This window comes from Strigops habroptila, chromosome 5 (genome assembly GCF_004027225.2).
Source record: "Strigops habroptila isolate Jane chromosome 5, bStrHab1.2.pri, whole genome shotgun sequence".
NCBI lineage: Eukaryota > Metazoa > Chordata > Aves > Psittaciformes > Psittacidae > Strigops > Strigops habroptila.
Genome location: NC_044281.2, coordinates 6,321,551 through 6,336,592, shown reverse-complemented (window position 1 = coordinate 6,336,592; position 15,042 = coordinate 6,321,551). Strand labels below are relative to the sequence as shown.

The 15,042-nt window shown below is 43.3% G+C and overlaps 1 protein-coding gene across 3 annotated transcripts in view; it reads left to right on the top strand.

The window, feature by feature from the left end:
• IQCA1 (IQ motif containing with AAA domain 1) overlaps positions 1 to 15,042 on the top strand; it is a 99,539-nt gene that overhangs the window by 72,441 nt on the left and 12,056 nt on the right. For 2 of the 3 annotated variants that reach the window (XM_030488456.1, XM_030488457.1), the window contains 3 exons: positions 960 to 1,042; positions 3,596 to 3,703; positions 7,457 to 7,656. In XM_030488456.1, coding sequence (XP_030344316.1) covers positions 960 to 1,042; positions 3,596 to 3,703; positions 7,457 to 7,656 — 391 coding nt within the window. The remainder of the gene's footprint in view (positions 1 to 959; positions 1,043 to 3,595; positions 3,704 to 7,456; positions 7,657 to 15,042) is intronic. The other variant, XM_030488458.1, reaches the window with a different exon arrangement.

Genomic DNA, 15,042 nt, shown 5'->3' with positions numbered 1-15,042 from the left:
TATTAGCCAGCTGAGAGTCCCTACTAAGTATTTTTATTGTAGCCATACAAGAACATCCCAATTAAGATAGATGGCAAAGACAAAGAAAAGGAAGAGGATGTGCAAAGTGCACAAACAGTGAAAGACCTATAAACATTCAAGTCAGTATTGTTTATGCTAACAATACAAGAATTTCCACCAGGCTTATTCATTTTATGTAACCCTTGAAGCAGTATCAATCTGTAGAACCTGGTGCCAAAAATGTCATTGAAATTAATAGGCAGAACTCCAAAAGAGATAGAGAACATTACACCTATAGACAACCAAGTACAAGTGTCAGTGTATTAAATCCTCAATTACTGGGAGCTATTTCCAGCTACTAATGGAGATAGGAAAAAACTGTTCCATTGGAGAAGTTAAGCCCATTTCCACCATATGTTTCCCCCCAATCCTCCTCTGGCCACCATGACCCTAACACTGCAGTAGATGGACCACTGGTTGCTCTGATCGAGTCATTCCCAGCATGTTCCTGACAAGATGAGACTGTCTATTGCAAACAGAATAAATTCCAAGAAGAATTAATGAATTACTACTAATTGGAGAGCTAAGTGAATAGCTATAGTAGTGTTAGGATTGCCATTACTGTATCATTTAAAAATAATCTCCCAGTAATTGATACTAATGAACAAGTCTATTACACAAGTCATAACTGATCCTGCATCACCTGGAAATGGGTAATGGAATCAGTATGAGAGAGAGGGAGCCACGTGGTGTGTGAGGCAGGGAGAGGTTCCTTGCCATAATGCAGAAAACTGTACTTACTGATTTCATGTTGATGGTACTAATCAACTTTACCTCTGAGCTACAGAATGCACTTATAAAGCTGAGGAAACGTAACTCTCAAGCTAGTTCAGTTACTGAAGGACTGAGCTTTTACTGACAGTGCCCTGGGATTTCTGAGTGATGTCTCTTATCCATAGGACCATCGATTCTCTGTACAAGGAACTAGTGGAAGAAGGATTACTAATAAAAGCCAAGACGGTGAATCTCTCAGATTATGTTGGTAAAGTACACATTTTACAGCTAATATGGTGTTTAATCTTACCAAACCTCCAGCCATTCAGTGTTCACTGACCCCTGTTTCCACTCAAGAGGGAGTTCAAGAGTAATTACACTTTCAGGACTTTCAAACTTGAGTATCTATGCAAATCAAATCTGTTTCTGCTGGGTGTCTATTACCTTTCACTTCTGCTGCTGAAACCAAGGGCCTCTTAGTAAAACTGATGCTTAGCTCCAAGCACTAACACCTGGAAGCCTTGAACGGTTTTGGCTGTCATGAGCCACGCTGAGGTGGAACCAGGACATTCTTTAAGCAGCAGTGGCCAGGCACTGGCAAGACAGTGCAAGTCTATGAGACACGGGGTCATAATCCATCCAGAAGACTTCCCAGAGAACAGCAAAAATCAGACCTTCAGTATTTGTTTGTTCAGCAGAGAAGATTCACCCCCTCACCTCCACCTCCCTCCTGCCACGAACTTCAAGCAGTGCTTTGAGGCATATCTGGCCCTTCATTTGAGTAAGATGTGCCTCTGCCTGATTCTGCATTTCATAGTCCTCTTGCCCAGTTTCTGTTACCTGCAGCTGCAGTCAGACATTCTTGCCTATGCTTTACACAGAGGGTGGAACCAAACCACCACCATTTGCAGGCTGCACAGGAGTCTGACACCATCTCCAAAAACCATTTGTAGACATACTGTAAAATCACAGCATCCTCTGCAGCAAAACCTCCAGGATTCAGTTGTTTCAAAGGCCATTATTGTTTTAATTTGCAAACACCCAGAAACCACAATGCTACTGGCTGTTAGTACAGCATAAGAACCTAGCTTTTCTGGCTTAGATACATACAGCACCCCTAAATGCTATGTTTAGATAAACTTAGATAAACACCAATTATTGCCTTCAGAGTCTTTGCCCACTCTGTTGAAGGCTGAATTAACAAGTATTCTGCCCATTTTACGCTCATTAAAGATAATGAAGCAAAGTAATGGAAAGTTTTCACCATTCCTTTGTTCACCCAACCAGGTTACTTTTGTCTAACAAACATTCCCTGACCAGGGATGTTTTTAAAGCACAACTTGGCCAGTGGATAATCATTAACAGATGGTAACATCAAACTTGGAAACAGGCTGAGGTGGCTTTGGGCTATCTTCTCTTGACCCTGAGGTTTGAAGCTGTGGTTCTTCTGCAGCATAGAGCAACAGATGCAGAGCTATTATGAAGTTGGCATAGATTTTTAGTTAAAAACCAACCAAACAAAAAGCCACCACCTCCCTTGAAGGATCTGAGGACACAGTCAAATCTTGCAGAAGTCCTCAACTGCTCAGCCATTACAGGGCTGAAGCCTAAGGAAGGTCACTTCCTCCCAGTTCCTGGGAAAAGGACAGAGATGGAATTGTGCTGCACAGCAAGTAAAAGCACTGAAATGTCCCCCCTCTATGACAAACTGACATCACTGAACTAATTTTCTTGGTGACCTTATCTAAATTAGTCAGAGAGTATCCGCTGTGATTTATGTTCAGTTGCAATTAAACCCTTTGATGCCTTCTAATTAAATCTGTGAAGATTAATTCCTATCCAGTTCTTTTGATTTCTCCTTAAATAAAAGATAAAACCTGAAATGAATTTTGTTCTTCAGAGGGGAGGGGGCAGTTGCACCAGGGCTTGTCTTTCTGCCACCAAATTACAACTCCACTTTCTCTCTTAACCGTTACTGCTAACTTACTCCTGCTCCAAAAAGCCCTAGTGCTCTCCCTTTTTCATTCCAATAAAACGTTCTTTTTTAAGATATTGCCCATATTGACATGCAATTGATGCTAAAAAATAATCATTGACTACATCATCACAAGTAGTTTTCCTGCTTGCGGCCCATCCTTCTGGATCTTTGTTCTCTAACATGTCTTGTATACAGACTTTGACAGGGCAAGCAGTGTGATTATGGCTCTGTAACAAGAACCGAGGCAAGATTCGATCAGTCCAGTTCATGTCAGGGATTTTTAGTTTTCTTGGGTTTTTTTGTTTGAAGAAAAACAGATTTAAGTGCAAAGCAAAGAGCCCACCAAATGAGGTGACACACTCCAATGTCTAACATAGCGAGAATCCGAGATGTGATGCAGTCGGGAGAATGCTTGTTAAAATAACTTTCCCCCTTCTTGAAATCCTTCTGCTAGAGTGTGTTTCACTGAGATCCCAACCCTGCAGAATCCCAAAGCTAGAAATCCTTTTCCAGTGACTGTGATTTATGGTGCTATTAATGATTCTTCTCCACAAAGTTTCTTTCAAAGGTTACTTGAGACTGACCGCTCTGCTGAACACCTTCCACAGCCTGGAAGGGGAATCCGCAGTGTGTTTAACTTCAGTTTCCTTTGCAGTTCACCTTTCCAAGTTTCTCAGGGCCACATTCCACACCAGTATTGCCCTGAGTCCCTGTCCCTGGACAGTGCTGGGTTTGCTGACAGCATGTTATATTGGTATTCTATGGTAGTTTTTCATTACTTGAGCTATGCATTCTCTAACAATGCACTGTCACGTTTATGAAGCCCATGCTTTCTCCCTACAGGCGAGTACAGCTATCTGGGGACCACACTCCGTCAGGCAGATATAGAGCCAATGCCCTCTCTTGCAGATGTCAGACAGCTAATAGCACTGTATGGAATATTGCCATTAGGTAAGAGCACAGCAAAAATTACCAGAGGGCAGAACACAATGGCTTTGCTTCCTGTCAGTAACATGCATTTTTACTAGCTTTGACAAGGCTTGATTAATCGTAATCTAAAGCATTTTGCAGTATAATTGTTTTTCAATTAAGCCTTCTGAGTGAAGACCATATCAATTTAATAGTGCATAAAGGAGCTTGCACATGCTATTGTCAGGTATTGCATTTCCATACCATCTCTGTTCGCATGTTAACAGTTTGTGAATGGCAGAGCATAAAAGGAAATCACTGGGGAAAGATAATAGCTAAAACAAGCTCCACTGATCAAAATTAATCAAGTTAAGGAAAAGGCTAAGGTTGCAATTTACCTTTTACAAGCTGGCTAATGTTACTCAGTACTAAACAATGCAATCGTTTAAGGAATTAGTCTGGATACATTTTGTATATCAGAGAGAACACTTTTAAATGCCTTCGCAGTTTTAATGCCAGACTTAGCCAATACCTAACAAGACTTTGCTGGGCCAGGTTGTGTGCTTTTAATGTAAAAATCTATCCCATATTTTACTTGGGAATGGCATATGCCAAACTCTAGTGATTGCAGGAAGTGCCTGCCTGTCTCAAGGGTCTCTACCCATACTTCACTTGCACCCTTTGCCATTCCTGACTGGATTTCAGGGAGGTTTTAACTAGGCGTATCCTCCCCCCAGGCTGTGTCATTGTCTGCTGTTCCCCTTTATAGGGCAAAATAACAGACAAGTTAGTTTTGCCATTCGGGCAAATGAAGCAAAGCTGACACAGAGCTTCTGCTTTCCCCTCCCCTTTGCACACCTTCCAGACAGACCAGTGCTCGGGCTGTTCTGTACATACATGCTCTGAGGCTCTTCGCAGGCATTTCCTGGCTCCCCCTGTCCCCAAAGAGGGCATGTGCTGTAGAGAGCTCAGTGCCATAGTGCACAAGTCTGCTTCCTCTGGGTTTCAGGTTGAGCTGTAGGGCAGCAGGAGCGCTCTATCTGAAGACCAGGTTAACAAACAGGATGCTAGGAGCACCCCTTCCTTCAGCCTAGATAGGGCTGCTCTTGTCTAAAACACTCTCAGCTGGTTTTTAGATAAACTCTCAGGGGTTGGCTGCAAGTTTGACCACAGTCAGCTGAGAGAGGTCAGCAGTTATTGCTGTCTGCACTGACTACAGTGTGGTATTTCATATAGCAGATAGCTCCTCCAAGGTTATGTTTTAATGCTATCTGAGTGAAATCAAGCCCCCAAGACACCCCGAGGCAGGAGAATCCATAAATTTTCTGCTGTTTAAAATTCTAGGGAGAAGAGACCCTGGACTAGTTAAACAAACAAAGTATTTGCTGTAGCATTTTTAAAATGCCTTTGAGTAAAGAAAGTTCTTGCATGAGCCAAAAAGAGGCACAGGAATGGTTTCACCTTTTGGGTGATACGTTATGGATGACATTTCACTTAATTGGTCTCAAAACTAGTTAATCATATAATGGTGTATGCATAGAAGTAAAAGTTTCTCTTTTTGAGAGTCACCTGATGACAAGGAAAGCCCCAGCTTAAAAGGCATTGAGAAAATTATAAGCAGCTGAAGGAGAAATAATAGCAGACTCAATATTTCATCTTTAAACTCAGAGGAGTCTGCTGCTCCCCTCATAATAAATGGATGTGTAATAGGAATAGATTGGTATGGAACCACCAAATATTAATAAAGCCTGGGTGGCTGACAACTTCACTACACCCTGCACAGCCCTGAAATAATGGCATTCACCTTAGCACTCGGTTCACTGTCATTTATTTGGGACATTAAAGCATTAGGACACAATAGGTAGCCTGATTGGATTTGGTTTTAAACAAGTTCTTACTTAGCTGTCTCCTTAACCTAGAGAACTTTTCCAGGCTAAGCCAGAGACTCCCGGTGCAACTCAGCACTTTTGGGGCCAGCCTCCTCCACTAGTCCCATAGTCTGATAGACACCAGTCCCAAAGACCTTCACAGAAGCAGCAGATGCTCACACAGATTCTCGAATCTGGCTTTGTAACAACCACCACCACAGACACAGAATGTTTTTAGGCTTCGAAGCAGCGATGTTACAGGACTACCACTGTGTACAGATAAAGCATTTGACATTTCCTACTACTTCCATCTCTGGAGGTTTACAGTAACCTAATTCATAGAGTAACAGAGCTGCAGGGAAAACAAGTTTAACGCCATTGGCCACCTATATCTTTCTGTTGTTCTGTTTTCCACAACACAGACATTTCTTCCAGACTTCCCCAGGGGATGGACATATTTCTTGCAGCCCAGAACGAATTTGCCTGGAGCTGCCATAGATGGAGATTTAGAAATGCTGAGCAGTCATTGCTGCTGGCAGAGCAAGTAAACCAAAGCAACCCTGGCACTTGCATTTGTTCACCTGAATAAAAGCAAGGGAACAGAAAAGGATCCTCCTCCTAGCAGATAATATTGTACCTGCTCTGCAACATGCAGCTGCCAAGTTCCAAGCTGGGGAATAATATTAGCTCTTCTGCAGATGAGCTAACACCACACTCAGCAGGCATGCTTAGAGCACTTGTAGGGCTGAGAGAGCTGGGCTTGTTCAGCCTGGAGAAGAGAAGGCTCCTGAAGGGGAGACCTTAGAGCAGCTCCAGTGCCTAAAGGGGCTCCAGGAAACCTGGACAGGGGCTTTGGACAAGGGCCTGGAGGGACAGGACAAGGGGAGAATGGCTTGAACCTGCCAGAGGGGAGATTGAGATGAGCTCTTAGGCAGAAGCTCTTCCCTGTGAGGGTGCTGAGGTGCTGGCACAGGGTGCCCAGAGAAGCTGTGGCTGCCCCATCCCTGGCAGTGTTCAAGGCCAGGCTGGACACAGGGGCTTGGAGCAACCTGCTCTAATGGAAGGTGTCCCTGCCTGTGGCAGGGGATGGAGCTGGATGAGCTTTAAGGTCCCTTCTAACACAAACCTGGGATTCTGTGATCAGCAGTAAAGGATTTTGGAGTACAGCTAGCCTCAGTGACAGACAGTCAGCGTCTCCAGTGCTCACTGAACAGCAATAACATTTAAGAGGAACAATTACCCCAAAAAGGCAGCAGTTAAAGGAGATAAAATAAAACACATGGAAACATCTGGTTTCAACATCACTGACAAACACAGCTCCAACAGATCATCCCATTAGTTAGTTTTCTTTCAAGATGGGGAAGCTGGAAATTGTCAGACAGCAGAAGGAAGGAATTCTCTTAGTCCTGTGTGCAACTTGAGTCTACGGCCTTGACCAATTGCAGAAAGTGAGGACCTGCTCTCACAACAGATGCAAAGCTTAAAGCCACAGGTACATCTCTGCCTCTGCCTGGCAGATCAGGGAGGGAGTTAACAACTGCTGTGTAACTGAAAGCAAGCCCCTGCGCGGAGCACCAGGCCCATCTGTACAGGTAGTGACCAGCAGTAGCTCCATTTCAGTGCTCTTATCATGTGTCCATGCTCTAAAGTTTATCAGTGAGTTCCTGTTCTTTGATCTCACATAGGTTCAGAGCTAGAGCTTGCCCGTCAGAAGGTGTAAACAAAGGTGGTTGAGTTTTGTTACTAACAGGAATGTTAACTCTAATGTGTAAGGTTCTACAGAATTGAACTCAAGAGCACTTGTGCCATATAAAGGAAATAATTAATTCACATTATAAATTATTGACGGTGAAGTGGATGAATCATTCCATTACCTTTATGACAGACTTAAATTAAAGCAATAATAATGCCATATGGCTTTTTACAGGTTCTCAAATAGTCCATGAGAGGGCTCCTTTGGTGAAAGCCTTGTTACTAGCTGGACCTGCTGGTGTTGGAAAGAAAATGTTGGTCCATGCCATCTGCACAGAAACAGGAGCCAACCTCTTCAATTTATCTGCTTCCAGCATTACTGGGAAATATCCAGGCAAGAGTGGCCTGCAGATGATGCTTCACATGGTTCTCAAGGTACTGTGTTTCGTGTACTTCCCCACAGAGTTAGTTCAGTTCATCGCATTTCCTATGGAACAAATTGGGAATTGAATTGTAGTTCCTCCACACTGAGGAACATGCATACAGTCATACTAGGGCAAAGCTGCCCAATGTCCAGAGGACTGCTAACCTAATGGGAACTCTCTCCCTGCTTTCAGGCTTTCAAAGCCATGTGCTGACAGCCAATGTGTGCATTGCTTAGAGGACTTAATACCTCTCAAGAAGTCACTCGTAGGAGCCATGTTTTTCGTGTTAACATTTGTGCAAGCTTTGCGTTACCTTGAATATGAAAAGCATCACAGATAAAGGAAATTCTGTGCTGTTTATGTACACATCAGTCAGGAATGCTTGCCATGCAGCATTTAATCAGATACTACACAAGGGGTGGTCAAATATTTCCTCTCTGGGACTGTTGCTGTTGCTCTCTCCTATACTGCTCTATGTTTACCTGTCAGCAAGTGTTTCAAAAGAGGGAATCCTAGTTCAGGATTACATTAACAGAAATGTATGAGAAGCCTGGAAATGAAAGAAGGCATACGAACTGTGAAGAACATAGCCCAAACCCTCCCCGGGAAGAAAAAACAAGACACTCTCCTGGCAGGATTCCTTCCACATTCTCTGTGCTCAGTGTTTCTGCTAAGGAAGGAAGCTGGTAAACATTTCCAGACAAAATACTCTTGGAAAGAAAAAACACAGTACATACACTAGGAAAAGCCAAGTAAAATAGTTTCACAATGCCAGAGGCCTACTAACAGACTGAATTCAAATGGGTTTTCCCTGGGCTGTATTATCAGATGTATTTTATTAAATCCACCATTACAGCAGGTTTGTGACAGGTGCCTCCATCCCCAGAAAACCAGGAAAGACAGGTTTCCCAGCTAAAAGCAAAGCAATCCCCAAGGACGCCATCTCTTGCTGGTCAGAGTAGTGCCCAAGGAAAAGCAATGGTGCTGTGATCATGCGCCTTTGTAGCTGTAACACTAGCACTAGGTCTAGCACTCCCTGACACAAGCTAGTGCCATTAGACTGAGCTAATACTCCCTCTCCTCCCTCCGCTCTGCACATTTCACCCTTTCTCCACTTAGTTTCTCTGCCCTTATCAATAGCAAAACATGTGTCTGGCTGCAGGCACAGCGCACACACCATCCTTCCCATCATTTAGTCCCTGCTACAGCACAAGGCCTCTAAACACAGGAGAAAGGAAGGCAGCCTTTTTACTCCTATAAGAATGTTCCAGCTGAAGTTATTAAGGTTTTTTTATACATGTGTGTATATATATAAGAAATATGTACAATAACTGGAGCATATATAAAATGTGTGTGTATATTTATACACATTAGATATGTAAGTCTAGATATACACACACACGTATGCGCATAAGTCCAGATAGAGGTAGATAAAACCCCTTAAATTTTTCCACATTACCTAAGAATAAATTGAATTATTACCCCCAAAATGATGGGTCCAAGCTGACTTGTCTACTGTAGCTCTCACAAAAGCAGCAATGACACTTTTGTGAAACCTCCATGAGTTAGCAGGATGGAAGTAGCTTGCAATCAATCATGTCGAATAAGGGCTATTTAAACACTTGCTTAATCAAAAGGTGTTCCGACTGCAACAGCAGTGCTGTTTCAAACTCTGCTCCTTTAACAACAGAGCTAACAGCACGGTATTTCTTCCCAAGGGATACATCACTTGCATGCTCATTTCTGTGCAAACTCATACTGACATAGCACCAGCCTGTCTTAGCATCATTCAAATCAACTGTGTTCAATTTCCATTCCTAATTCCTTTGGTTGCTTCACCTCTCCTTGCGACCTTTTGTCCCCAGGGTCGAGTCACTGATTTGTCCAATCTGCTGCTGATTTTGACTCAGATTCTGTGGGTTCTCAGAGCCAGGCTGGAACCAATCCTCCAACCACACAGGCTCTCACCTCTGCAGCTACAACCCCTCTTTTTTTGCTCTCAACAGTGCCAAATATGTCTCATTTTCCCTATGTCTGGGGACTCTCAAGTCCCTGCCACTGTCATCCACTCCATTTGTCCTACCAACAGTTGCTTCTTCTTTGCAACATCCAGTGCTCCCATCCAGCATCCTAGTCCTGCACCTGGGATGGAGGAACTCCACGCAACAGCACAAAGAGGTCTGGGCTGTAGCCCACCAATTAGACAGCAGCTTTGGAGGAAAGTACTGGGGCTTCTTAAGGTCAGCAAGTTGAATGCAAGTCAACAGCGTGTCAATGCAGAAAAAGTCAGCCAAATACTGGCCTCTGTCAGCGCGAGTAGAGCCAACCTCTTACAGCAATTACTTATTCCTCGCTATTTGGCACTTGCAAGACCACAGCCAGACACTGTGTCCAGTATTTGGCTACCCTGTAATTAGACAGGCACTGACAAAAAAGCGGATCCAGCAGAGAGCCATGAAGAGAAGGGGACTGGAGAGTATGAGATAACTTGAACAAATCCAGTTGTTTCAGCCTAAGAGAAGACTGAAGCGAGAGGGAGCCTCACTGCTGTTTTCACAGGGGCTTCATAGGATAATACAGAGAACAGAGCCAGACTTTTCCCAGAGGTGAACACATACTTGTATTATTGCAAAACTACAGTGTACAGTGGCACATAGAGCAGACATGCCATGAAAGCCAATGGTATCTTGCCACTGCCATGGAGTATTTAATATTAGACAGCTCTCACTCTACTATCTGACACACCATAGTACACCTTGCTCAAGTGCCTTGCACGCAGATGATCACTGGAAGATTCACCACATCTCCATAATCAGATGCTTCTGGTCATGGTTTTTGCAAACAGCAACTGTGACTGTTGTCAGGCAAGCTTTTGACTCCAGCTTTCCAGAAGTGCCTTTATATAGAGTTAGTCAAGCAGAATACACACCTTCTACTTATAGTTGTAAGCGAATGACAACGAAACATGACAGTTCTTTTTCTGCTATCTTATGATCCATGTAACCATTGTTAAACACCAATGTTTAATATATAATTACATTTAGTATCTAAGAATTAATGGTGCTGTGATAAAGGTGAAGTAACCTTGCACTTTCAATTACCTATCACATCTGCAAACAGAGTTTCTGTAATGAAAGGAAACTCTGGAGAGCAGAAAATGACCATTAGGAAACTTTCCGTCCACGACTGAGTGTTGGCTGCTGGCAGTTGTTTCGTGGGAGACACCCTAAACAAGTGAACAGCATTGGGAAAAAAAAAAAAAAAAAATAAAAAAAAATGGAACTTTAATTTGTTTCAGATGCAAGAGCCAAATTCTTTCTTTTTCCCCTCCCTTATTTCAGGGAGGAGACTTGCAAGAGACATACCAGCCCTGACCCAAAAGGAGAGGCTTGCGTGTTACTCAAAGCAGGCTTTTTAAATGTCATACAGAGGAAATCACTTCTCATAGTAGAACAGGAAAACACCAACATCTCAATCTCCTATTCAAAGGAAATGTAAGGAAGATTAATAGTGAATAAGAAAGCTATTGGAAAAAGCTGTGAACACCAAGCCTGAGCACTTGTGTGTGCAAAGACACAGCAAAGCCTGCCAGGTCAGCTCTGCTTCGGAGTAAAGAGAGGATCTGTCTCTAATGTAGAAGCACTTCCCAGCAGTCCCCAAAACAAAACTCGTCCTTCAAGTGTGAGCCAGAACATGCTGGAATATTTCAATTAAGCCGCATTTTCCATGGATTGAGCCACCCTGAACTCAGTGGAGCTCTCTGCCAGCTTGTACCAACCAATGGCTTGGCTTTCTAGTGCTCCCATCAAGGCACAAACCACTGCCGTAGCGCAACAGCTTATATAAAACATGCTAAGGAGGGTAGTGATGCATAGAAACAAAATTAAATCCAGAAAGGATTGAGGAGAGAAGGTAGAATGCATGACTCCATAACACAAAAGTGTAAAAATGCAGGGTAGTTCATAAGGCTTAACTCCAAGGCAGTAAAAATGACAAGCACGGGCCTTCCATTAGCAACCATAAGGCAGCCATGAGGTTAATCACTACCAGAGTGAGACAACCCCTCTCAGGTCCTTTACCAGAGCCACAGCAACGCACAGAAAGCACATTGTACAGAAAGCCACACATGGGAATGTGTTATTAGTGCAACACTGACCAGGCTAAAAGGTTGGGAAAGAGGTGGCCAGGAGGAAATACCAGCGGAGAAGTCATCTCTGTGTATCAATAGCTCAGTGTATGCTTCTACTGAAGCAGTATATGTTTGCTGAAGCAGTGTATGTTTCTACTGAACAAAAAGCATTAACAGAGCACCAAGCTGCAGAATAGTTAATCACCATCATTGTTAGAAGACTCTTCTCGGGTTATTTGATTATGCTATTTAACAAGACTATAAAAGTGTTTTACCAACAAAGGAATACAATGGAGTTTATTTAAGATTAAATTCTATAATCCCAGTGTTTAGAGACAAGATAATTTTGAAGTCTGTCACTAGTCTTTTTCCACTGAATCAGGGTCATTTACCCATAACCACTGCTGTGCTGTCCCTTCAGACAGGTAATTTTTCTGGCAGGCTGAAAAACTAGGTACAATTTACCTTAGTACATTGACAGAAGTCTCTGTGTATTTATCATTAACATGCCACACAAGACTCTCTCATTACCGTTGAAGTCTGGGAATGGTCTGGTCAGCCTTTCTTCCAGGCATCCCAAAGCAATTCTTTTCTCTCAGTGCAGTTCAGCCTGCTAGAAGCCTAAACCCTTGAAGTGTTAAATATCACACCAGTGCTCAAATATACAGTGTTGTTTCTGTGATAAAGCAGCTTTACACTATCAGTTTGCTCTACATTTACTCTGGTGTCAAACAATGAAATGCATCCTGTTGGAAGGCAGTATTTATAGTTATTTTCTGTCTAACAAACCAGGATACAGTGGCATCATCGCTGTAGCACTGGAATATTTGCCTGGTAAGGCTCGCACAGATAAGGGCTGTTCAGACGTTTCAGCATCTTGCTGCTGTAACTGCTTTGAAGCAATTCTGTGAGTATAAACTGCAGAGTATTGAGCGGCTGCTGGCTCGGTGCGGTATTAGAAGGGTTAAGGAGCCATCTGCTGGCAGCTCCGACAAATTGTTCATACCGTTTCAATTACAAATTAATTATGTACAGTGCATTTAATTATCCGTGGATTCAAACTGTCCGTGGATAATTCAGATGAAGCACTTTCACGGGGGATATACAGTCTGCTGCAGCTCTGCCAACAATTTAAATGAGATGCCGATGGATTCTGGGTGTCTGATCTGTCTTCGGGAAAGAAACAGCCAAGCCTATACACAGTGTGTATCAACACCAGAAAAACATACACAGGCCACTGTATACATTTAGATCATCACCTCAAAACAGAAAGCACAGGAAAGTCAAAGAAAGCACCAGAACTGAGGTTATTCATTGTATTTCCACCTCCTCAGTGGGGAAATAAAAGGGACAAAAACCACCAGATGACATGTGACAACAGTGAGCATTCTTCCTTAGGAGCTCAAATGTAAGTATAGTCTGATTGAAAACTTACGGTCCCATTTCAGAGGGCTGCTAACCACAGTGGTCACCTCCCAGCCAAATGGGAGAGATCTGCACCTCCCTGACTGCGGTGGCCCCACTGAAAGGGCAACATGGGTTCCCTTTGAAGTACGCAAGCAGAGCTCAACCACTGCTAACAGCTTTTATAGCCTCTGTAACCTCCCCCACCCTTATTCCGCTGTCACATCTCACTGCAGCATCAGGCACACAGGTATGGAGAGTATATTGCTGAACAGCTACGTGACTCCTCAGGCATCATACAGCTGCATTACCCGCACTATGAGAAGGGGACTGTTCTCCTTGGGAAGCAAACTCACAACAACATTAGCACATGCATTAGAAGAGAAGTAACTCTTGTCAGAATAAAGTGGGGAGAAAGCACCACAAAAATAGGAGATCCTACAGTGACAGGGCTTATTGGGGTGGTAATACACACACACACTGTAAATCTGAGCAGACAGCATGCCACCAGCTCAAGCTTCACAGGGGAAAAGGCAGGCTTCAAGGGGAACAGCCACCCACTGCCTCATATCCCTCCTGACACCCTCTCCAGGAATGCACAGAGCAGGAGCGCAAAGTGGTTGTTAGGTTTCAGAAGGTGACAGTCAGAAACATCAGAAAGCCCCAGCTGATCAGCCGTTCATTAGCGGTGCCGAGCTGGGTGAGGGTCTCTGAGTCACAGTTTCCACTCATCACAGTAGATTCCATCCCGGGTGCACAGAATGCTAAAGCAGCTCTTTAAGAAGCTGTAGATTTCTTTCAGCAACTTAAACCACACCTCTGTTTTTCTTTCCAAGCCTTAATGTTACAGACAATGTCAGTTCTCCCATCTCGGCTGTGTGATCACGCTACCACATTACACTTCTTTCATCTCTTGCCTCCAAGCCTGTTTACAGGCATCCAGGAACTAACTGAATTCACCTGCAAGGGCAAGCAAGTAGGACTGACTTGTGTCTTCTGCAAGTGTCTGAGCCCTTGACTAGCAGGGTACTCAGCAGAAACTCCCTAAGTAAGGCTGCTGTACAGCTCAGTTTTATGTTTTATGAAAGCCACAAGGTTGCCCTGTCAAGTGTACCTTGCAGAGGGTGTGCAGGCTTAGGAATATGCCAGACATACCTCTGAAAATAGATAAATGGAGATAGATAAAAGAAAACATTTGGCCTTAAAATTGCAGATATTATTACTGTACAAATTTATCTCTCATGTGATTCCAGCTCACATACTCAATACACTGCTGAACTGAAAAGTCGCCCCTTAAGATGTAGATGCAGATAAACATCCACATAACTGCCTACGTCCACACATCAGTTTCTGCAGGATTTTCATATTATTTTTCATGATACAAAGTTTTTCTTTTTTAAATTCTCATTATTAATGCTAAACCCTGAAGTCCCTGCCTTCCAAAGGAAAAAGCTCAGCTTTCCTTGATGAAACTGTTCTCAACTCAGTGGTACCACTTGACATATTCTAGGACTGATGAGTTACCATAAATAAAGTGTCACATGCCAAAGACAGCATTGTTTCCACTTCACCCCATCAGCAGCACAGCAAACAAGTTTGACATCCCTCATCTACTATTCTTTTCCCCATCTTCAATCCATTTTTACAGTACAGACACACACACGAGATTGGTGCTTTTGAAACGTGTCTATAATAATGAACTATGGTGCTTGGAAGAAAGATGTGCCTGACTTAATTCTTCCTGCGCTGTCTGTCAATCAAACACTGGGCTTCTGATGTGTACAACCTATAGATTTTGTAAGCTTCCTTCCTAGAAGCAGCAGCTTCAACTTGGGGAGGGAAAAAGCAGGACAGAAGACTGCT